We start from the raw sequence: 24,451 nt of genomic DNA on the forward strand, positions 1-24,451 counted from the left end.
AACCCCATTCCTAAACAATATCTGTAAGTTAAGTTTAACAGAACCCTTTTGCCTGTGTGAGAATTTGACCTTTGGTTAACTTTTTTTCTGGGGAACCTGATGAAGGCAGACTGTCACCTTCTGTTGCTGGGCACTGTAGCTTATGGTAAAATGTCTCCTGGTTGGTAATTGCATCTGGATAGGGAGAGGCTGTGAAGTACCCCCATGGAGCCCCATGCTTGGGCTTCACAGAGTACAGTGGCTCTTGTGCTGGTTGTGTTCCTCACAAGAAGCCAACAGAGCTTTTTTTTTTTTTTTTTTAAGATTTTATTTATTTGAGACAGAGAGAATGAGAGAGAGAGAGCACATGAGAGGGGGTAGGGTCAGAGGGAGAAGCAGGCTCCCCGCCGAGCAGGGAGCCCGATGCGGGACTCGATCCCGGGACTCCAGGACCATGACCTGAGCCGAAGGCAGTCGCTTAACCAACTGAGCCACCCAGGCGCCCTCCAACAGAGCTATTAAAACAGATGATTGGATCCCCTCAACAATGAGGGTTTTAAGTCAGGGGTTGAACCCACACTGTCTCCCTATACCAGAGCCATCTGCTGTGTGGATTGTTGAAAGAACAGCCAGCAAGGTGTGTTCTTGTCCCCCCAGTCCTCCTCAGTAGGCAAGTGCCAGGTATGGCCTGTGATAATCCTGTGAGTCTGAATCTAAGAAGATCATGCCCACCCCACCTGCACCGCCCCATGGCTGTTGCTGGGTCCCAAGGAAATGATCCCACAAACTGAAGTTCAAAAATGTTCTTTACAGCATTACTTTCCCCAGATTTTTGGTATATTAAGTAAAAGGCAGGAATAGCTATTTAAACACTTAATTCACTCAAAGGAATATTAGATGTATAAGAATGTAACAGAAGCAAGCACTAAAGGATAAAGTCACAGTCACTATAGCCAGCCTCAGCCTTCTAGAAGCTAGGTGGTTAAAAATGAAACTTAAGGGACGCCTGGGTGGTTCAGTTGGTTAAGCGTCTGCCTTCGGCTCAGGTCATGGCCCAGGGTCCTGGGATCAAGCCCTACATCGGGCTCCCTGCTCAACGGGAAGCCTGCTCCCTCTGCCTGCCACTGCCTCTACTTGTGCACTTACCGCCCCTCCCCCGACACATAAATAAATAAAAATCTTTAAAAAAAATAAAAATGAAACTAAAAAATAGCTTTTCTGAGACCTAGTTTTGACTGCCTTGTTCTCCCAAACTGTAGAAGAATAACAACAGGCTTTACTGAACCCAGTTCCTTACCTACCTTTTTTTATATGTAAACACTTCTTTCCCGCAGCTCCACTGAAGGCAGGAGGTAGATGTTGACCCTTGCCTTGTTACTTGTAGTCTCCTGCCCTTGCTGTTTCACGGTCTCCTGAGGATAATGGACCAGAGCTAAGGGCTCTCAGGTATAGGTGTCATTCTCGAGGGTTCTAACATTCAGTCTTGAATTCCTGGTTCCAGAGAACACAGGCCTCACGCTGGGGATTCCAGCTGTCGGAGGAGTGATCGTCTAGCAGTTTTAGATAAGTTGCTAACTTTGGGGTCCAGAATTTAAGACTTCTGCTTTTCTGAAAGTCACTGAGTCAGGTTCAGGAGACTAAGGGATAATTAAGACCGGAACCCTGTCTTGAAAAGTAAATAGGAGCAAGTTCTGGAATAGAGATGAGCAAAGATTAGGCATCTTACATTGTCTAGTCAAGGGTAGGGAAGGCTGCCTGAAAGGTTTTCTAGAAAAGGGTGATTCCAAGAGCTACAGGTCAGGTATTATTCTCACACTACCCCAATATTTGATAATAATTCTCTACTTGGCACTAGAGATGTAGTGGGGAATAAAACTGTCTTGGTGGAGGTTATTCGAAAAGGGAGAAGACGGGCGCCTGGGTGGCTCAGTCGTTAAGCGTCTGCCTTCGGCTCAGGTCATGATCCCAGGGTCCTGGGATCGAGCCCCGCATCAGGCTCCCTGCTCCGCGGGAAGCCTGCTTCTCCCTCTCCCACTCCCCCTGCTTGTGTTCCTGCTCTCACTGTCTCTCTCTCTGTCAAATAAATAAATAAAATCTTTTTAAAAAAAAGAAAAGGGAGAAGACAGACAAATGTAATAGATTCAGATGCCAAGTAGTGGTTAAGTGCTCTGAAGAAAACTAAGGCAATGTAAAGGGATAGAGCAGATGGGGAGAGGGTGTGCTACTTTAGATAACATCACCTCTCTGAGGAAGTGCAATGTGAGCAGAGACTTAAATGAAGCAGGACTGAGCTGTTGAGGAAGTTGGAGCATTAATCCACACTGATCCAACATCCAAGAGGGAGAATCCGTTCTTTTGGACTACCCCGAGGGGCAGGATGAGCCTGACTCACTATTTTGCCCAGCTTGGGTCCAGAGTTCTAATGACTGATACTGCTCTCTGCCCAGTCCCCCTGGATGGCAGGGAAATAGCCAACAGAAAGGCCCAAGACTCAGTGCTCCCGGGGCTGTTTCGATGTTTACACTGGGGGATGTGGTTAGCCTTGGTACTTCTGTCACACTCACAGTGCTTTCTCCTTTTTCCTTTTAGTTTGAAGGATGACCTCTAGGAAGAAAGTGTTGCTGAAGGTTATCATCCTGGGAGATTCTGGGTAAGTGGTTCTCACCGTTTGAACTAACATGTTGGCTTGGGTTAATAAATGTGACCTCCTTGAAGCCTGTGCCCTCCATGCTGACATTTGGCAGTTCCTTCTCTAATAGTGGTGGCAGTAGGGCCCTAGGTCTCCTGCTCTTTCGGGCACAGCAGAAATGTGAATGATCTCTTGTTCTGTAACCCTTCGTTCCCTGATCTTTGGCATGATTTGGGGGAAGGGGTAGCTATTTAAACTCAAGAATAGTTTCATGGAATCCCTTTTTTCTGAGCTGGTTAGACAAGGGAGTTCTGTTTATGTAGATTTGTTGCCACTGACCTCATGCCTACCAGTTGTGGGTTTGGGGTGTGCTGTGCGGTATCCTCCCACCGCTGTGCCAGATTCAGGTCTATATTCAAAAGAACCTGGGACTGGATAACTGGATTCTGATCCTAGATCTGCCACTAAGTAAGTGACCAGCTCTTTAGTAGCTGTTAGGATTCTGTGGGAGACTTTTCAGACTCAGCATCTGAAGTGACCTGTGAAACCTTAGGCCAACTGGAAGCTATGTATTTTTTTTTTTTAAGATCTTTATTAATTTGACAGAGAGAGAGAGAGTGAGAGCAGGAACAACAAGCAGGGGGAATGGGAGAGGGGGGAGAAGCAGGCTTCCCGCTGAGCAGGGAGCTCGATGCGGGGCTCGATACCAGGACCCCAGGATCATGACCTGAGCCGAAGGCAGACACTTAATGACTGAGCCACCCAGGTGCCCCTGTATTTTTTTAAAAAATAATAATAATAAATGCAGGTATGCCTCCTTATCCCAGAGCTCCCTGCCCTTTAAAAAGGCAGTGATTTTTCTACCCTGGCTGGCTTTTTTAATTGCCTGAGGAACCTTTTATTTATTTCTTTTTTAAAAGATTTTATTTATTTATTTGCCAGAGAGAGACATAGCAAGAGAGGGAACACAAGCAGGGGGAGTGGGAGAGGGAGAAGCAGGCTTCCCGCGGAGCAGGGAGCCCAACGTGAGGCTTGATCCCAGGACGCTGGGATCATGATCTGAGCCGAAGGCAGACGCCAAGTGACTGAGCCACCCAGGCGCCCCCTGAGGAGCCTTTTAAAAGTCTTCCATACCAGTGGGTTGGGCCTAGTTAGCAGTACTTAAATACACACATCTCTCTGTCTCTCTGTCTCTGTCCCTCCCTTGCCTCCCTTACTCCTGGTGACTCTAGTGTGGTGTCAGGATTGAAGGGTATTGTTTTAGGCCCAAACTTGCCTGGAAAGAATCACCAAGCCTTTATTTGATTACAGATCTCCTGGCCTCCTCTGAAAATTCAGATCCAGGTGGCCTGGGTTGGAGAACACTGCCTTAAGCCATAACTGTACTACCAGGTTCTCTGCATATGAAAATGAGTGTTTTTCTCAGTGGGAAAGGAAGGCATTCCCGTTGACTTTGAAGAAGCCTTTTGTATTATCCTCAACCTGCCCCAGCTAATCTCATCACCAAAAAAAATCCACACATTGTCTCTTGCTGAGTTTTCTTATTGGAAGACATCTCTGGAGGAGCTTACTCTGAGATAGAGTCTGATTTGGTGGAATATTGATGCTTTCTCCACTTCAGATTTTAAACTTTGAAGCAGCAGGTGGCTGACTGGTGAGTATGTCTGCTCGCAGCCATTGACTTCCTCCTGTGCTATTACTTTCTTAGACTGAATAGCAACCCCTAAGTGGAGAGACACCCAAGACAGCAGAGATATTTTTGGAGTGGTGGAGTGATCTTATTGCTGTAGCTCCTTTTAGAAGGAGAGTATTTGCTGACATCTTTCTGGAAGGAAAAAGATAATACTAGGTTCTACCATCTGACTTGCTTGTACAAACTTAAAAGCAGCTTTTCAACATCTGGCCCATATCTGTACCCCGTATTTTTATCCCAGGAGAAAATACAACCTCGAATGAGTAACACTGGGCAGTTGGCTGGCACGGCTCTCTGTTGTGATTACAGTTCCTTGTTCTCCTTTAAGATAGGCAGGTATCTTCAGAGCTGCAAGGATCAGAATCTGTTTTCCATCCCTTGCTAGTTGACCTATACTTGTGGTTTTTCTCCAATTTCAGAGTTGGTAAGACATCACTCATGAACCAGTATGTGAACAAGAAATTCAGTAATCAGTACAAAGCTACAATAGGAGCAGACTTTCTGACAAAGGAGGTGATGGTGGATGACAGACTAGTTACAATGCAGGTAAGCACGCGTCTCCACTTTGCCAACCAAGCCTTGTTCATTCGGGCTGAACCCTTTTGTTCATGCCTAGGCATTTTCCCTCCCTGTTCTTCATTTCCCACTACAATATTCATGGATAATTGGCCACAGGTAGGATTGCCAGATAAAATATAGGACATCTAGTATGACCCAGATACTGCATGAGACATACTAGAAATTTTTCATTGTTTTTCCAAAGCTCAAATTTAATTGGAGTTCCTTTTTTTTGCTGTTGGTTTGGTTTGGGTTTTTTTGTTTTTGTTTTTGCTGAATTTGACAACATACAGGCCTCTGTCTTGCTGTGTCTCCAAAATGTCTAACTCATTCCTTTCTTAATATCCCTACATAATATTTTAGGCCAAAATGTCTTTGGGTTTCTCCTAGATTCTTACAGTAGCTGTTCATGTAGTTTCCCTATTTTTCTGGCTTCTTTTAATCTGTCCTATCTATAGCCACCAAAGTTGTGTTTCTCTTAAGCCAGCCTAGCTTTTTTGTGTATCACCTTAATCTTTTAAGATTTTCCCTTGCAACAATTAGGCTAAAATACACATTCCTTCATAGGAACTTTTGAAAGCCTTTGCATTCTGGCTACAAACTATTCTTCACTTTTTTGTCTTTTGCCAGTCCTTCTAAACCACGTGCTGCTCTTACAAACCTGTCCTTGCATCTGTCTGCTTCTATCCCAGCCCCTTTGTCCCAACCTTGTCTTCATCCCGAAGTCTCCAACTTTTAGCCCAGGTGTTGTCTTCTGAAACTCCTACCTCCACAGCAGTTGTTCCTTCCTGTATTAAATGAGGTCCCTGGCAGACTAGGCCTCAAGAGACAACTATAATTCTTATCCCACTGTAGTCCTAGCAAACACCAGGCTCACCAAAATGTTTGAATGATCCAGGTGTTACAGGTAGAAGTTTTTACACACATGGACCTCAAGCTGTGACATGCTCCCAGAGGATAAGGACTCTTGACACTTCCTTGACTCACACATCCAGGATGGAGTTAATATGGATTTCGCCTCCCACCTCCCCCAAGCATACACATACAGATGTCCAAAATATGACTACAATTTTAATAAGCCAAACTTGAGAGAAAAAGAAATTTCCAGGTTTCAGGAAAGAAGAGGGAACCGAAAGCTAGTGATAAGCTTGGGGGCTTCTGCCATGGTGCTTTGCAAGTTTATAACCAGGACTAGAGTTTCATCACTCGCCAGGGGCAGGAGATGTGACTACAAAAGGTAGGGGAACTAGAATTGAGAATCCCCTTGGGAAGACACACACACACACACACACACACACATACTCTCTCTCTCTCTCTCTCTCTCTCTCTCTCTCTCACTCACTCACTCAGTCTCACACTCACCCGGGACCTTGGAAATATGAGAAAACAGGACCAAATACCCTCAACCCAAGGAAGTGGCAAAGCTCATGAATGAAGTAGGCTTGAGGCTTTGCCTCTTTGCTTTCTTGTTGGAGACTCTCAGTCCCACTATGCTCATGTCTGGGTTCTGAGCTTATACTCTACATGGGACAGGAATGTTGACATAAACCCATAAATCCCTGTCATTCCTGACAAAAGCAGAGATAAGACCATTCTATAGGAAGACTTGCAACCTCAGGACAGAAGGTGAGCTCATAGCCACATGAGGAAATAATGTACCACAAAAAATGTTCACAATGACTGGAGATTTTTAAAAAAGGAATCGAAACCATAATAAAAAAGGATACTATAAAAAAATGAGGATCTGGAGAACTTAGAACTTGAAGAAGTGAAAACATGGTCATTGTGATAAACCAAATGAACAGTTAACCTACAGATTAAACACAGCTGAAGAAAACAGTAAGCTTTGAGAACTGAGCAAATTACCCAGAAGACTCAAAATTGCAGAACACCAAAAGCAAAATTATAAGAGCAACTAGAGAGAAAAGAAGGATTACTTACAAAGGTTAACAGAGGAGTTCTCGGGGACGACAGGAGGCAGAAGGGAATGGAATGCCTTCAGGCTGCTGGTGTAAAGTACTACCTGCAGATTTTACATGTGCACCAGCCAGACTAAAAGCTGCTTCCTGTACCAGGAGAAAACAGCTATAGAGCCAGGCTATGGCTTCAATAGCAGTGCGGGCTGATTCCAAAGTCAGAACCCAGCTCCTTCTGGGTGTGGGGCTGTTATCGTAGAGCTCCATGTACCCTACTAAGCTGGGACCCTGCAGGGCTGCACTGCTGGAGTGAACTCCAGCTGGAGAATCTCAGGTCACTGGAGTCTGGAAACAGCAGGGCAAAGAAGGTGTTCTGAAAGGTTGAAACAAAAGGCTGGCCCTCCTGCGATTGCAGCCAGCTTGAAAGACTAGAAGTAAATGAAAACCATGATCTCTGGACAGAGGCATCATCATCCAAGATCTTGAGGAATCCTCATATTTTTCACGGGCTTTTAGCAGCGTGCAATAAGATAATCCAAACAAGAAAACAAGGCAGGAACCAATGGAAAGCTCCCTGATCATTCAGAGTGGTTTTTATATTTAAAGAAATAAGGCAATCTTATGTATCTGGAGAGAAGAAACTAAACAGGTGGTGTAGGTTAATAGAATTTCTAAAAATGAAATATAATAACCAAAAGGTGGGAATCCAAGAATGTTTTTAGCAGCAGATAGGACATGCCAGAAGAGGGCTGAAAGGAAGAATGATAGGAAAGAGAAGTACAAACAGGATTCAGTAGATAGGTCAGACTTCCTTTTAATCTCAAAAGAAAGAGAATAGATCAAAGATGATATTTGTCGAGAATTTTCCAGGATTGATGTGGCACTAGTCTACAGATTCAGGAAGCCCAAATTCCAAGATGGATAAATAAAAAAGAAATCTCGACATACTATAATGAAATTGCAAAAACAAAAGACAAACTCGAAAGCATCTGGAGGAAAAAGATGACCTTAAAAAGGAACAGGAATGAGACTGACAGTTGACTCTCAACAGTAACAGTGGAAATCAACAGGCGGAATATATTCTGAAAGAAACCTTCAGCACTGTGTTCTGTCCCTGCTAAAAATATCCTGGAAGAATGAAAGCGTACATCCTTAGGTTCTATGGCAAAAATTCTAAAAGATGTACTTCAGGCAGAAAGAAAGTGATTCCATTTAGAAAGGTCTGAGATAAGATAAACTGAGATAAACTTTAATTGTATGCATATATTTATTGTTAGAATTATGACCCTAATAGTAAGAGCATGTAACTTCCAAACTATCACAGAAAACCAGGATTAGACCTATATAATTTAATGTGTTAGGGAAGATTAGTGGTTGTTGTGGATACCTTATATTGCTCAGGAAGAAGGTAGAAATTCATCAATATTAAACATTAGATGGAATCAAGTATGTGAGAAAAATTTAAAGTTAACTTACTATGAAGCCATGGTAATTTAAACAGTGTGATATTGTAAGAGACATGCGGATCAAGGGAACAGGGAGCACTCAAGCAGGGCACACCTAGCTGGACACTGAGTAGAGAGGCGGCTTCCAAAAGAGTAGGGAAAGGGGGAGTTACACAGTCAGTGGAGTGGGCCCATGGTTTTCTATTTTGGGTGGGGAGTAACCAGAGGGTTCAAGACCTGAGTGAAAAAAGTACAAAATGAAAACTTTACAAATTAAAATAATTGTTTTACCTTAGGTGTTTAAAATAGAGAAAGCACAAATCAAAGAAGATTAAAGATCAATAGTAGACTACATTAAATTAAACATTTGAATAACAAGATTCCCAAATAATAAAAACCACAGACCAGAAAAAATGTTGATAATGCATAATAGTATCCAGTCAACAACCCCGTGGATAACTGGACAACAGACATCAACAGGCAACTATCAGAAGAAACCTTTAATGTCCAGTGGCTTGATTTCAGGGAATTACAAATTTAAAAAGGTGACGGGGCAGGGTGACACTGCTATAGTCACAGGGATCACTCCCTCCCCCCCCCAGTGCTATCAAAAGATGCTCTTTTGGAAAAATTTCCCAGCAGTTGGGTGGCTTAAAGAAACCCCCATGGTCATGTGACTCCAGATACTTCTGGGGCTGGTTGAATAAAGTGGATGTCAACCCTGACTGGTGGCATCCAAGTGGCTTTGCTGTGGGGCTGTGGTGTGCTACCAGGGCCAGGAGAGTTGGCAGAAGGACATAACCTCTCATCAGGCCCTCTAGACAAACAGAATTCAGGCAGTTGATGCCACTGCTCTTAAATCATGAGCATTGGATTTGATCACATGGAGGGCTAACAGCATGCTGGAAAAACAAGGTCATGCAAGTGTCATATATTGAGCCTGACTGTTCGGAGAGACTTTGTAAAGTTAAAAATTTACATAAAAGCATGTTGGAAATAATTTCATGTGGATATATCACAGACAGAGGCATCGTTGCTCTGCATCACTTAAGAAACCTCAAGTGTTTGCTATAAAGTGATCTTCCTGGACTAAGAGAAAAAGAAAACCTTGTCCAAGCCTTTGAGATAGGACCACCTTCTCTAGAACTAAAATTAGACTTGAAGTAAAATAATAATATTCAGTAAGTGTCTTATTTCAAATGGAAGCATCTATAGGTGAATGGATAAAGAAGATGTGATACTCACCATAAAAAGAGTGAGATCTTGCTGTTTGCAACAACATGGATGGGCCTAGAGAGTATTATGCCCAGTGAAATCATTCAGACAGAGACAAATACCATATGGTTTCTCTTATATGTGGAATCTAAAAAAACAATAAACAACAACACAAAAACTCAGTACAGAGAACAAACTGGTGGTGGCCAGAGGGGTGGGGGTGGGAAATGGGAGAAATAGGTGAAGGGGATTAGGAGGAACAAACTTCTGGTTATAAAGTAAGTAAATAGTGGATATGGGGGGAAAAGTGTCCTATTTCAATATAAAGTATCATTTGAAATTTTTTTTTTTTTAAGATTTTATTTATTTATTTGACAGAGAGAGAGAGAGCAGGAACACAAGCAAGGGGAGTGGGAGAGGGAGGAGCAGACTTCCCATGGAGCAGGGAGCCCGATGTGGGGCTCGATCCCAGGACCCTGCGACCATGACCTGAGCCGAAGGCAGATGCTTAACGACTGAGCCACCCAGCCGCCCCTCGTTTGAAATTATTTAGATATATTTATCATCAATAGAACTAAAAGGTGGTCATACCGCAACATTTTAAAAGCAGAGTCCCTCATGTAGAAAGTAAATATTCAGACATGACATTCTGAAATTAGAGTTGGAAGTGAGAATTTATGTACATTTTAAGAAAAATGCAAACCCAGATAACCTTTTAATTCTAATATATTCCTCATTTTATATAGATATGTCTTGATGTAGATAGAGTTCTTCAAAGTGATTTAAATGTATAACACAGATGTTCTTTTTTTTAAGATTTTATTTGAGAGAGAGAACACAAGCTGAGGTGGGGTGGCAGAGAGGAGGAGAGGGAGAAGCAGACTTCCCACTGAGCAGGGAGCCTGGCTCTGGGCTCAATCCCAGGATCCCGGAGTCATGACCTGAGCTGAAGGCAGACATTTAACCAACTGAGCCACCAGGCGCCCTACATTTTACTTTAAAGTTAATAAAGCATGTTGCTATAAATGTACATACATGGGGGAAAAAAGGCTCACAAAATCAAGCTTTGGCTGGAATACAGGGAGTAGAATATTGTCAAGTTGATGGTGGGAGTGTATCAATGCAGCCCTTTTCAGTAGAGACTACCATTTTGCTCTTCATTGTTGAGCATGCACAATTCTCTGCCTAGGACGAGAGCCTAGAGAAACTTAGCTCTGGGCATAGGAAGAGAAGTGTAGGAAGAATGCTCCTTGCTGCTGAGATGACCAGGGAATAGAGTGTGTATATTAAGGTAGTGGAATGCTATATAGCCGTTAACCTTTGGAAAAGGAAAAAAAGCAAGTTGCAAAAAGATGTACAGGATCATACTATTACATTGTAGACTGTTAACTCTTCAGGACCCATTTACGTCTGGGGAGGAAGAAAAGGGAATGCTGTGAGGAAGGGTTAACTCTGTTTCTTTAAAAAAACAAAACAAAAACTGACATTACTGTGGCAGTGTTAATATTTGTCACATTAGAGTATGGGTAAATAGATAATATGGGTGTGCTATAAAATATTAAAAATTTTAAGAGATCACACTCATAGAACTTTACGTTTCTAGGTGTGAAGATAAATTAATTTTTTAAAGTTGCAAAGAATAACTGCGCAGTTTTTCAACTTCACTTCTTAATGCCTTACTTTGCCTTCTCTGTTATCTGAGTTCCAAGTACCCGTTTGGTTCCAACAAGAGTCATAGAGTTTAGGGGCGCCTGGGTGGCTCAGCCGTTAAGCGTATGCCTTCGGCTCAGGTCATGATCCCAGGGTGCTGGGATCGGGCCCCACATCGGGCTCCCTGCTCAGCAGGAAGCCTCCTTTTCCCTCTCCCACTCCCACTGCTTGTGTTCCCTCTCACGCTGTGTCTCTGTCTGTCAAATAAATAAAATCTTTAAAAAAAAAAAAAAAAGAGTCATGGAGTTCTCCTCTTGGGATTCTGTCCTAAACAAGCAATCGGAAATATGGAAGAGGCTCTGTAAGTTAACATTCATTCCTGAGGTCCTTAAAATTGTGGAAATTTGACAGTAATATGTTTTTAAAAAACAAGAGTGAAATTGTTCGCTGAGTTTGTTGGGCAGCAGTAAAGGTGGGAGCTCCTGTCAGAGAGTACTGTGATGTGTCACTTAGGCAGAGAGGAGTGATGGGGAGGGCACGGCGTGATGTGTGGTGTGAGATTTCAGCTACGTAAAACCCCACAGCCTGGATACCTAGAATAAGAAATGAGCTAATGAAGATGCTCTCTGTGTGGGAGGGTGCCAAGTGTTTCAGGGGGTTTTTTAGCTTTGGCTTTACTTACCCAAATGTTTACGTAGTAACAGTGTTACTTCTCTAATGGAAAAAAAAAATTTTTTTTTTTAATTTGTCCAAGCCTAGATTTAAGTTCTGTTTTTTTCTTACTTTCTCTTTATAGAAATAGTTGTCTGTTTCTACTTTCCTTATTGTATGACCAGGCTCTTGGGTCCCCCTCCATCGGTCAGTCTCCCTGTTACGAGAAAGGGTTCATTTTTTCACTCAGAGACACATACTCACTGTAGGACATTGGGAAACCAGAAAAGCACAAAAGCAGACATCACCCGCAGTCCCTCTACTGGGTATCCACTGGCACCGGAGATCGAATTTTGTCTGCATATGTGTGCTTTGTTTGTTGTAGTGGGGGTTGCATTTAGTTCCCCATCCTGATGAGAGGCGGGGAAAATAATTGCCTTTGAGTTTGTCTTCACCCTTATATCAAAGTCATCGTCACTTCCTTCTGGTTCTATTTGAGTGGCTGCTGCTTTTACCAGTGGCCTGAGCACGCCTATGCCACACACATACATTCATGACAGCCTCCTACCTCTACTCTACAGTCAGGCTGAGCTCAGCCCATGGCTGCTAGGGCATGTCCTATTTTAGAAAGATTCTTCCCAGAGTGAAGTGCATATAGATAGTTTATGTAGTGGTTGGGGTTTCCTGGGGATGGAGTGGGCTGCCACGGTCAGGCTCCTTGCTCTCACAGTTGTGGCCAAGAGTCCTGTCAGCCATGTTTTCATGTACTGGTTATGGAGGGTCATGCGCATTGGAAGAAAAGGCTGAGGCGGGTTTCTCAGACCTGTCCTCCTCATAGGAGTAACACTTGGGCTCTTGGGGACTGTTCATTGACAGAAAGCTGAAATGTGCACTTTTGCTCAGCCCTGACATTGGTAACCACAGTAGCCCCCTTCCAGCATGCTGTTGGCCTGAGCTATTCTTGGCCAGTCTGTGGGCCAGAGTTTAGAGTTGTGTAGTCATATTGCTTTACTGGACCTTCTCTAGGGGGTTCTAATGCTGCTGTATCCAGCCCTCCAGTCAGTATCTAAGTTCTGGCTCCACTCCTGTTTGCTACACTGTCATTTGAGCCGGTCCCCAAGAGTAAATCAACTGTCTGGATTTGCACAGGTTTTAGGACTCCTTTCAGAGAATATTTTGGGAGGTGTTAGGGGATTTAGTAGAACATCATGAGCTTTGATTACGTTGGTAGTATTAAAGAAATGTGAATCCCAGATTACTGCCCTGTCCTGTTATTTCTCTTGTGCCTATTTACTTATTCTAATCAAGCATCATAACCTCATCTTATAGGGTGCTCTTCCTACCTGAACTGGGAGCTCAATCTTTGTATGGCCTAGGGATACTTGACGGGTTCCCCAAGTGTTCTGCATCACTTGGAGGGAGGCAGGACTGACCGCCTGAGAAAGCCTTCACAAAGGAGCTCAACCATCCTTCTGCAGAATTTGGTTCTGGAGATAAAACTAGTGGCCCAAGCCACACTCCCATTTTGGTTCAAACCCTGGGCCTTTGGGGTAGTTGGCTGGTGATTTGGACATAAAATTGCCATTTATTTGGGTTATAAAGGATGGTCCAAGTTCTTATGTTGTTCTGAAGTTAAGTGGGTTCCCTGCAAACCAGTGAATCCAACAGTTAAAGACCCATGTCAGCTAGAAGTAATGGTATGCTGCTTCTGACCCCCACTTTCTTAAACCAGATGACTTGCTGGGGGTTGTGGAACCATTCCTCAGAACACTCACCATCTCTCAGGCCGACCAGGGTGGCCTTGTTAGGGATCTAGGGCAGTAAGGAAATCCATCCTTGCTCTCGAACCTAGCATGGCAATGAACGATATGAAGTTCTTTGAGCTAGTCAGTAGTACCTGGTGTTCTTTTGATTAAAAGCTGGCTTTCCCCTCTATTCTAAAGTATGTCCTTGCTGTCTTTCCCTTCATCTCTCTCAGGGGTTTTTGTTTGCCTTTTTTTTTTTTTTAATTGAGTCATAATATAAATAAAACATTCTGATTTTTTTAGGTAAACTTTATATACAGTACAATATGTAGATTTAAATGTACAATTCAGTGTGTAATTACGTCCCTGTATTTCCATCACCCCCAGAAAGTTCCCAGGGTACATAAATGTTAAGTTTATATCATGAATTTTACATAAATATCTATTCATGGAACCACCGCCCAGATCAAGATGAAAACATTTTCTAGCAGAGTTCAGACTCGTTGTCTGCCCTCTGCAGAACATGCAATCACATATACTCTCTGTCAGGGCTGTGTGGGATACTCTGGTGCTGCACTCGCTTCCTGAATTCTGAAATCTGAAGTCGCTTGTCTCTCGGTGGCTCCATAATGCAGCTCGTTTCCTCTGGCATCCCCCACTCCTAGTGCTGTGCCCCCCAAGGAATAATGTTTTCTCTCTCGCAGATCTGGGACACAGCAGGCCAGGAACGGTTCCAGTCACTTGGTGTGGCCTTCTACAGAGGCGCAGACTGCTGCGTTCTGGTATTTGACGTTACTGCCCCCAACACATTCAAAACCCTCGATAGCTGGAGAGATGAGTTTCTCATCCAGGCCAGTCCCCGGGATCCTGAAAACTTCCCCTTCGTTGTGTTGGGAAACAAGATTGACCTCGAAAACAGACAAGTAAGTGCTAAAGATAGTGGGAATCCTAAATGTGGAGGCTTATGAATCTACCCTCATTTAGGTCGTGGCTCCTGGGCCTTCTGAAAGTGGCAGCTTAGTTTCAGATGACAGGTACTGGTTTTAGTGGGTGGTTTGTTTTGTTTTGTTTTAAGATTTTATTTATTTGACAGAGAGAGGGAACACAAGCGGGGGTAGTGGGAGAGGGAGAAGCAGGCTCTCCGCCAAGCAGGGAGCCCGATGTGGGGCTCGATCCCAGGACCCTGGGATCATGACCTGAGCTGAAGGCAGGCGCTTAACGACTAAGCCACCCAGGCGCCCCTGTTTTTGGTTTTGATTGGTAAAAAGTCATGTGCCTTAAGGACCAGTCCCCAGCATATCTCTGTGTATGTGTGCCCCCATAGTGGGGTAGAAGGGAGGCATAACTAACTAGTTACCTGCCCAGTCCTTGGAATCGGGCCTTGCTTCCTAGTCTAGTAAAGGCATACCGTTTTTGCTTCCCCTGTGGCAGAACAGGGGCATTGAAAGTCTGCAGTGCTATTCCCTTTGAAATTATGCCAAGAGAAGAGCAAGTCCACTTTGTGGAGTTGCCTGTACTGGCCATCATTTTGGTCCCTATGAAATAATTTGACTTGAGGCCAGTTGCAGTCTGCATTTTGGTCTTTTGGATTTAAAGGCAGACTTGCATTTAAAGCCTGGCTCATGCACTTTTAATTTGGGAATATTTCTTGGGAGTCTGAATCTTGACTTACATAACAAGAATACTCTGGGATCAGATGACAGTGTACCCAGAAGCCCTGGCACCCAGGAGGAGCTTGGGAAATGGTGGCTTTCTAGTTGGCCCGTTACTGTTTTCCTCCCCTATGAGAGACACTGGCTTCTAAGGTGACTTGTGGTTTGGTGGGTTCTATGCAAAGCCCAGAATGGCTCCAGAAAGGTACCTGTGGGAATGTGAACTACCTTCCGGTCAGCACCCTTTGAGGACCAGGGCCCACGAGACCTGGTTTAAATCCCCATGCTGTCTCCAGCCGGCTCTCACTTTGGGCCATTGTCTTTGCCCTCTGAGCCTCAGTTCTCCTTCTGTACTCGAAAGGAGATAATTAGATTTTGTCATTCTCGAGTGCTCCTGCACCTCAGGGGCCTGCCTGGATCTCCATGTGTGCTTTGGGCTTTTGAGTAAAATTGCTCTGGTTTACTTTGAAATAGCATTTCTCTTGGGAGCATAGACTCTTAATTATAGCTTGGTTTATTTCTGGCCATTGATCTCTTTTTCTCCCTTAGGTGACAGTCCTCTCATGCCTGGAAGTGGGCTAGGGGTGGGAAAGGAATTAGGGTAGGAGAGGCAGGGGTGTCAGTGAGAGCTGCAGAATTCGGTGGTACAGGTGATGTAACACTAGCAGTAATGGGGATGGGACTGCAAAGCTTGAGACCAAGCGGCCAGGCATTTCCTGGGCTGGGACCTCTGAGGTCCCAAGAGAAACAATTCAGTATTTCCCGGACTAGCTGCTTACTCTTTCATCGTCTGCCTGTAAGTGTAGCTAAGGGTTGGAACCTATGGACTGTAGAATGGGCTTGGGTTTGAGGCCTAGCAGCATTATACAGAGCCAGCAGCATGACCTTGGCCAGGCCTGCAGCTCCCTTCCTCGAACCCCTGCACACCCTCATCCCCGGTCTGCTCCCTCACCCGTGCTGGCTGCCTCTATTGGGAGCCCACGTACACCCTTCTTCCTTTTCCAGGTGGCCACAAAGCGGGCACAGGCCTGGTGCTACAGCAAAAACAACATTCCCTACTTCGAGACCAGTGCCAAGGAGGCCATCAATGTGGAGCAGGCGTTCCAGACAATTGCGCGGAATGCACTTAAACAGGTGGGTCTCTTGCAGCTGTCTGGCTCCCTCTGGTGACTGACCATCGACCCAGCCCCTGCCTGGCTTTCTTGTCCTTAATCTTTCTTAGCTCTTTTTTCTATGTAGCCAGAAGAACCCGTGTGTTTGTCTGGGAAGGCAATGAGGCATTCTGCTAAAGCTTCCAGAAATTTCACTTGTTTGTGAATAACCTATACAATGCAAGGGCAATGAAGACAGGCTGAGGCCACCCTTATTTGGGTATGTTCTTACTCTCTCTGCATGCTGTTAGGAGATGAGACCACTAGGAGGCCCTTAGTCAGATGGCTCCTACTGAAGGAGGGGATAAACTTGAATTCAAATCCCAGGTCTGCTACCCATCATTTGTTTGTTTGTTTTTAAATCATTTCTGAGCTTCCATACCCTCCTCTGTCAAATAATACTTGATTTGGAGGGTGGTTGTGAAGATGGAATGAGATGGGTTCGCTCTTGGCGTTCTCGTAACTGGTTATATTGGATCACCAGATCACCAGAAGGGAAGCTTAACCAGAAGTTCTGGGAATTGTATTCCTTGAGTGAGGTGTTCTTTCTGATTTATGTTGTTTACTCAACTGTTCCCAGAAAAAGAGACCGTTACTTCTTGTTGACATGAGGGAGTTGAAGGTTCTTTTGATTCAGCAGCTCTTTGGGGGCCAGTGAGTTAGGACAGATTGTGAGGCACCATCAGTCATCTGTGATGGTCAGACTTGGGGAGCGGGTGAGTGTCAGGTGAGGTGCAAACCAGAAAATGCGGAGAACATTTTAAGGAAGCACGTGGTGGCTGTAAAGGGCAAGGCAGGTTCTGCCAGCTCCAGGAAACTGGGTTTATAGAAGGTACCAGTTCTCAGCAGGACAGGGCATCTGGACCTGTGGGCAGGGAAGTACCTGGAATGGGTTGTTCCAAGGGCTGGAGGCTGCACTGAGTGTTCCGTGATGAAAGAAATCGATCCACCCAAAACACTAGGAGAGCCCCCACTGAGCAACACTGATACAAACAGGATGCAGGCCCAAGGCCTTTGCCTCCCCCGCTCCCCCTTCGTTTAACCCACCTTCACACCTATGTCAGTAACTGAATATGCTTTTCCTCGTGTTCCTACACTTGCATGCAAATCTAAACAGGTCTGGGGAATTGTTTCCACCAGCTCCCTGCTGACTGGCATCACCAACAGTTTTTCTCTGTGAATATTGCTGTCCCTGTAGCCTTATTAGAATGTTTTTTTGTTCCTACACGCCTAGCCTCTCAGGAGTAAGATTGTTAGATTGAAAGGTATGTGCGCTTTCAAAAGATGGTGCCAGATCACTTTCCTCAAAGGCACTCATACTTCAGTCCTTCTCTTCCTGCTCAGCAGCAAATGGCCGGCACCGTGTGGGGCCCTGCTGCCGTGCAGCCAGTCGTCGGGCCCCCCTGCTGCACACCGCCAGCCCGTGGCACTGGCCTGGGCGCCCGCCGCTTCCCGTGAGCCTTCTGTGAACCGGAATTAACTTGACCGGTATGGCAAGTGACTTTTCCAACTCTGCTGTCTTTCTGGGGCATCGAAAAAAGTAATTTTTGTTAGGTGTGTCATTTTAAGTGTCTGGGTTTCCTGTGTCTGGATGATTTGTTGTCTAATTCAATTGAAATTTATTTTGGCTTATGGCAGGAAATAGGGACTCACCTTTTTTCTTTTAGCGGGATAGCCAGTTGTTTCAATTATTAGCAGCAAATTGTTAAATAAACCACTTTCCCCAGTGGACTGAAGCATTACCTTTGTGTATTTAATGCTCATGTATATTGGGATCTATTTTTGGTCTTCCAAAATTGGGTCTTCCCAGTCTGTTTGGCAGCGTGCATGTTCCTTGCCTGGACCATCTTGATTTGACTGCCTTTATATTGTAGTCTGACCTCTGCTGACAAGTGACTAGTGACTGACAAAAAGACTTTTTTGTGGGGGTTTTTTTGTTGGTTTGGGGGTTTGTTTGGTTTTGGTTTTGGGTTTTTTTGTTTTGTTTTGTTTTTTGCTATTTTGGTGCATTTTCCATTTAGACTGAGAATTTTATTCCAGTTCCACCTTTTTCCTTCCTCACCCTTCCGAAATACAAAACCTTATTGAGATTCTAATTGGGATTGCGCATCAGAGCTCTTAGTAGTGTGCTTTGGGTACCATTACAAAATATTGCAGACTGGGTGGCAAAATAGCAGGCTTTTATCGTCTCTCAGTTGTGGAGGCCAGAGGTTTATAATCAAGGTGCCAGCAAATTCACTTTCTGCTAAGGGCTCCCTTCCCCATTTGCAGACCGCCGTCTTTCTCCTGTCCTCGGGTGCGTGGCTTTTCCTCTGTACTCAACAGCAAGCGCGAGCAAGTGGGAACCCCCACTCTCTGATGTCTTTTCTTACAAGGACACACTGATCCTGTCAGATCAGGGCCCCATCCTTTATGACCTCATTTCACCTTCATTACTTTCTTAATCCTAATACTAGCACACTGGGGATTAGGATTTTAACATAGAAATTTTGGAGAGACACAGACATTCAGTCCGTAACAGCTATTATTTTAGGTTTTGTGTGCTCTCCTTCAGTGACACTGTATCACTTTTCACATCCTTTGCCTTTCGTATTAAATATACTCCTAGGTGCTGGTGGGAATGTAAAATGGTGCACCCACTTTGGAAAGCGGTCTGGCAGTTCCTCAAAAAGTTAAACATGAAGCGTCACTATATGACCCAGCAATTCCACTCCTAGGTGTTACCCAGGAGAAACAAAAACCTGTCCACACAAAGTCTTGTACATGAATATTCATAATAGCATTACTCATAATAGCCAAAAAGCAGAAATAAAAACAAATGTCCCATCAAATGAAATATCCAAAATAGGCAAATCTGTAAAGACAGAAAGTAGATGTCAGTGATTGCCAAGGCTTGGGGGTGTCTGGTGGGGCTGGGGAATGACTGCTAATGGGTGCAGGGTTTCTATGGGGTGAAGAAAATTTGTGGAATTAGTGGTGATGGTTGCCCAATTTGTGAATACACTAAAAACCACTGAATTTATCTCAGTAAACCTTTTTGTTTTTTTAATGTGTATTCTTAGAGGTTTTTATTTTTATAGAACACTGCCTGTCACATAGGTGCTCAGTGTTGAAGTAACAAACTGTTTTCCTGCACCAGGAAGTGGAAAGCTGCTCCTCACTAGACACATGTTATTTCAGCAAAAAGTCACACTAAACTGACCACGGTCCATCTCCTATGACCTCTCACCACAGTTGGTGATAAAATTCATCCATAGCTGGTTTCTAAGTATGCAGCATTTAGAGGCAAAACCCTCCTAAACCTTTGGGAAAAAAAGAAAACGGGCCATCAGTCCAGAAAAATAAATGGCAAATAGGGAACTAGAGGAATGTTTTGGGACTGAGAGGGCAGGGAGCACTCATGCTCCAGCCCATACTTGCCTTGTGGAAGTGCTAAGAGCTGCCAAAATCCAGCCCATGTTGAAGTCTGATTTTCAAAGTGTTGGTGATGAGATGATAAGGAGCACGCAGAAAGCATTTGTGAGCTGGCTGTGGTCCCCAAGCCACCAGATCTCCATCATGATGATGGAGAGCATGAGTCAGCTGTGTCCTGACTGCTCAGTATCGATTGCAGCTCTTCCTGCTCGGTTTCTCTCTTCACATTTTCCCAGGGTTGTCACAAAACCTGTCGTCCCCTTGCTCAGCCCTTGAGAGTTGAGCACCTTCTGCCAGAGCCCTCCCTTCACTGCCGCGTCTGTCCCCCAGCCCCCTGCCCACCGAGAGCTATGGAAGAGCACCGCTGAGCTCGGAAGTTCCCCATACCCTGAGTAACAGACCTTTCTCTCTCTCCCTGCCCAGGAAACAGAGGTGGAGCTGTACAATGAATTCCCCGAACCCATCAAACTGGACAAGAACGACCGGGCCAAGCCCTCAGGGGAAAGCTGCAGTTGCTGAAGGGGCAGTGAGAGCAGAGCACAGAGTCCTTCACAAACAAAGAACACACTTAGGCCTTCCGACACAAGCCCCCTCTCCTCTTCCAAACAAAACATAAAGTCATCTATCGAATCCAGCTGCCAAAAGAAACCCCATCAAACACACTCACCCTTACACACACACACACACACACAGCCCTGATACAAGCAGACAGACTCCAGCCCAGGCCTGTGATGACTCCCTCGGGGTCTGCCCACCCACCACATCAGCCCTTGTACGGCAGCACAACAGGCAAGCTGTAGAAATCGTTCTGGTGTGGAGTCAGCATCGGAAGCTTATTCTTTTTGTCACTGGGGAGAGAGAACTGTTTACAGTTAATCTGTGTCTAATTAGTTATCTGATTTTTTTAACGGTCTTGTGGTCTTTTTACCCCCTACCCCCGCCCCTCCCTCCTGTGAAGGCTACCACTTGGGAAGGCTGGTGCCCCATGCTTCATTACAGGCTCACACCCAGTCTGATCAGGCTGAGTTTTGTATGTATCTGTTAATGCTTGTTACTTTTAACTAATCAGATCTTTTTACAGTATCCATTTATTATGTAATGCTTCTTAGAAAAGAATCTTATAGTACATGTTAATATATGCAACCAATTAAAAATGTATAAATTAGTGTAAGAAATTCTTGGATTATGTGTTTAAGTCCTGTAATGCAGGCGTGTAAGATGGAGGGTTGAACCCTGTCTGGATTGCAGAGTGTTAGCAACTCAGAATGCAGAAGTCCAGCTAGAGGCAGTATTCTGTACAGGAGACACAAGAATTATGTACGCCTTTTATCAAAGACTTACGAGCCAAAAAGCTTTTCATCTCTCCAGGGGGAACACTGTCTAGTTCCCTTCTGTGTCTACATTTTCCAAAAGGTTGATTTGCATAATACAGTGGTGTGTGCAATGGATAAATGGCTGTTGTTTCAGAAATTAAAATTCTCATTTTTCCTCCCCCCCTTACCCCCCCCCTTCTGCTCCACACTTCAAAACTCCCCTATTAGGTCAGCATCCTACTGATTAAGAGGAAAAGGAAAATCCTAACAGATCTGTCCTAGTGATTTTACCTTTGTTCTAGAAGGCACTCCTTTCAGGGTTGTGGTATCCTTAGGTTAGCAAACCTTTTTCTCCTTTTCCCCACCAACTCCCAGTATTGCCCACTATTCATTAACCTGTTTCTTTGGTATGGAACCCTGGCAGTTCTGCCCCCTCCCTAGGATCTGCCCCTGCATTGTAGCTTGCTTAACGGAGCACTTCCTCTTTTTCCAAAGGTCTACATTCTAGGGTGTGGGCCAAGTTCTTCTGTAAAGAGATGAACGTGATGCCAATAAAATGTAACAAGAACAAAGATCATCTGCCTTTGCCCTGTCTTTTTTCCTTCTTCTAGACCCTTGGCTCAGTAGAGACCATGTTAGCTAATCATAGCCGATGCTTTATCAAGCCAAAGAGCCCTTCATAACTGGGCACATGTGGTGCCTTTGAGGCAGAAAGGCCTTGTCACGTCTGGCCCTATAGTGCCTGTCCCTAGTTTTTGGTTTTGGTGTTTTTAATCACAGTGATGGGGTGTGGGGACTCTGAATAGAGAAAACATTGTCCCTGTGGAGGAGCAACTACAGACTGTGCCTGTGGACCGTGCACAGCCTGTCGGGTATGAGCGTAATTAGCCTTTGTGCTCTTTTCTGTTTTGTAGTTGGCGTAGTTGCTAATACTTAGGTATCATATTTCTGGATTTCTGATTTTTCACAGGAGAGGAAGATGTGGCAGCAGGGGGCCCTGTATTCTAATATTATAGGTCACCAGCTGGAATTGAATATATGCCACCTAGAACCAAATTTATAAGTAGTGTTTCAATCAGGGTTGGTGTAGGTTTTGCTTCTAGAAATGCCCCCATTGACTAAGCTCTTGGATTCTCTTTCACCACACTTTTCTACATTTCCACTTCTCAGGTTCCTCAGTTGGTTCCTTTCCCCGTGCCTACTCTTGGCTCAGTTTGTTTGTTACAAATAGTATTTTCAGAAGCTCACAACTGGGGCACCTGGGTGGCTCAGTCGGTTAAATGTCCAACTCTTGGTTTTGGTTCAGGTCACGATCTCATGGGTCGTGAGATCGAGCCCCGCATCAGGCTGTACGCTCGGCAGGAGTCAGCTTGGATATTCTCTCCCTCTGCCCCTTCCTCCGCTCTCTTTCTCAAATAAATAAACCTTTTAAGAAAAAAAAAAAAATAGAAGCTCACAATTACAACTCCACCATGGCTAGTGCCTCATGGCCTAGATCTTCTCTGGTTTATGGATCTGTGTGATGCTCACTTCTACAAACCAGGCTCCTATTCCTCGATCATACTCGCTGGTCCTAACCTTAAATGTGACATGGAAATGGACCTTGACCTCTGATCACAACCATCAGTCTAAAACTGATAACCATCCTGACGTTGACTTCTTTCATTTTGAGATGACCACTTATAGTAAGAGGTAATGGCTGAAAGGCACCTGGCTGGTTCAGTCAGTTGAGTGTCCAACTCTTGGTTTTGGCTCGGGTCATGATCTCTGGTTCCTGGGATTGAGCCCCACTTCCTGCTCCCTGCTCAGCAAGAGGCCTGCTTCTCCCTCTCCCTCTGCTGCTCCCCCCCCCAACTGCTTGTACGCTCTTACTCTTGCTCTCTTCCAAATAAATAAATCTTAAAAAGGTGAATTGAGATGAACATGTGTTGCTGTGTTTCCATTCATCTCAGTTTGCTCAAACAAGAATTTTGAGAAGAATGGAAATGAATTTGTTGCACTAATATAAATTTGTTTTAATAGTATGCCTTAGGGACACCTGGGTGGCTCAGTCAGTTAAGCAGCTGCCTTTGGCTCAGGTCATGATCCCGGGGTCCTGGGATTGAGCCTCACATCGGGCTCCCTGCTCACTGGGGAGTCTGTTTCTCCCTCTGCCTGCCGCTCCCCCTGCTTGTGCTCTCTCTCTGACAAATAAATAAAATCTTTTAAATAAATAAATAAATAGTATGCCTTAGTTTGATCCAAATTCACTGTCTCACAGTATGAATGTGTATTGCAGTGCTTACTTGCAGTTTACTCCAACAATCTATAAGGAGTCTGGGGCTGTTTGTTGCATTAATAGGAATTCTTCTATTTTTTCTTTTTTTTAAAAGATTTTATTTATTCATTTGAGAGAGAGACAGAACACAAGCAGAGGGAGAGGAAGAAGCAGACTCCCTGCTGAGCTGAGAGCCGGACGTGGAGCTTTATCCCAGGACCCTGGGATCATGACCTGAGCTGAAGGCAAACGCTTAACCGACTGAGCCACCCAGGCAGGTGCCCCTGATTTTATTTTTTATTTATTTGACAGAGCATGTGAGCGCACAAGCAGCGGGGAGCGGCAGGCAGAGGGAGAGGGAGAAGCAGGCTCCCCACAGAGCAGGAAGCCTGATGAAGGGCTCGATCCCAAGACCTGGAGATCATGACCTGAGTCACCCCAGTGCCTTACACTAACAGGAATTCTTATCCAAACTCCTAATCAGATCGATCTTAATTCCTCCCACTTCTTAAGAATATGCCTTTGAGATGAATGTATATGTTGAATTGCTTATGTTCATGTTAGTTAATACTAGCCAGCAATAAGGTTTTGCCTTTAGGAAGAATGTCTGAGACTGAGCTTGTTTGAACTAAATAATGATGCTTTTCAATAGCACTAATTAGATTCATGCTAATTCACTCTACCTCAGAGAAATAATGTGCCAGAGAGATGAACATATGGAGCACACTTCTTGTCCATCTTGGTTTATGCTAACATGCAGTTAGGAGTTTTGTAAATCAAATAATTGAGACTGAGCATGCTTACATTAATTAGACTCCTCTTAATTGGCTCAAACTCTCAGAGCTGGCTGTTGAGGTGAATGTATATTGATGAGTTTTATTCATCTTGTTTCACTAATCCTGACCCCAAGCCCTGATGCTAAGCCAGACACTCTCCAAAGACCTGTGATTTTTGCCCCCAGCCTGACCTTGCACATAAACATGACCTTGATATTGAACCTCTTAACCTTCATTGTGACCTTGACAACCTTCCTGTACCTCACATTGACTTTGACCCTTCCTTGCTTTGAAAGGACCTTGAAACTCATTCTGACCATGTCTCATCCTAATTGTTTTGGTTTTTTTTTTAAGATTTTATTTATTTGACAGAGACACAGCGAGAGAGGGAACACAAGCAGGGGGAG

General features: G+C 44.4%; 1 protein-coding gene and 1 pseudogene across 8 annotated transcripts in view; both read left to right on the top strand.

The window, feature by feature from the left end:
- The window catches only part of RAB7A (RAB7A, member RAS oncogene family), an 89,652-nt gene that overhangs the window by 53,798 nt on the left and 11,403 nt on the right, over positions 1-24,451 (top strand). For 2 of the 7 annotated variants that reach the window (XM_045904223.3, XM_054504547.2), the window contains exons 2-7: positions 2,569-2,629; positions 4,721-4,847; positions 14,186-14,404; positions 16,139-16,267; positions 17,629-17,772; positions 20,122-23,542. In XM_045904223.3, coding sequence (XP_045760179.1) covers positions 2,577-2,629; positions 4,721-4,847; positions 14,186-14,404; positions 16,139-16,267; positions 17,629-17,742 — 642 coding nt within the window. In that variant the 5' untranslated portion in view covers positions 2,569-2,576 and the 3' untranslated portion in view covers positions 17,743-17,772; positions 20,122-23,542. Of the gene's footprint in view, positions 1-1,313; positions 1,426-2,568; positions 2,630-3,919; positions 4,263-4,720; positions 4,848-14,185; positions 14,405-16,138; positions 16,268-17,628; positions 17,773-20,121; positions 23,547-24,451 lie in introns of all 7 variants that reach the window. The other 5 variants (XM_054504546.2, XM_064591375.1, XM_064591360.1 and 2 more) reach the window with 5 other exon arrangements.
- LOC123834377 (ATP synthase subunit s, mitochondrial-like) lies at positions 8,253-14,178 on the top strand (annotated as a pseudogene). Its single transcript, XR_008505181.2, has 2 exons — positions 8,253-8,263; positions 8,823-14,178. The product of XR_008505181.2 is annotated as an ATP synthase subunit s, mitochondrial-like (transcript).

This window comes from Mirounga angustirostris, unplaced genomic scaffold, assembly GCF_029215605.1.
Source record: "Mirounga angustirostris isolate CCGP_5_RB_7025 unplaced genomic scaffold, mMirAng1.0.hap1 SCAF_1, whole genome shotgun sequence".
Taxonomy (NCBI): domain Eukaryota; kingdom Metazoa; phylum Chordata; class Mammalia; order Carnivora; family Phocidae; genus Mirounga; species Mirounga angustirostris.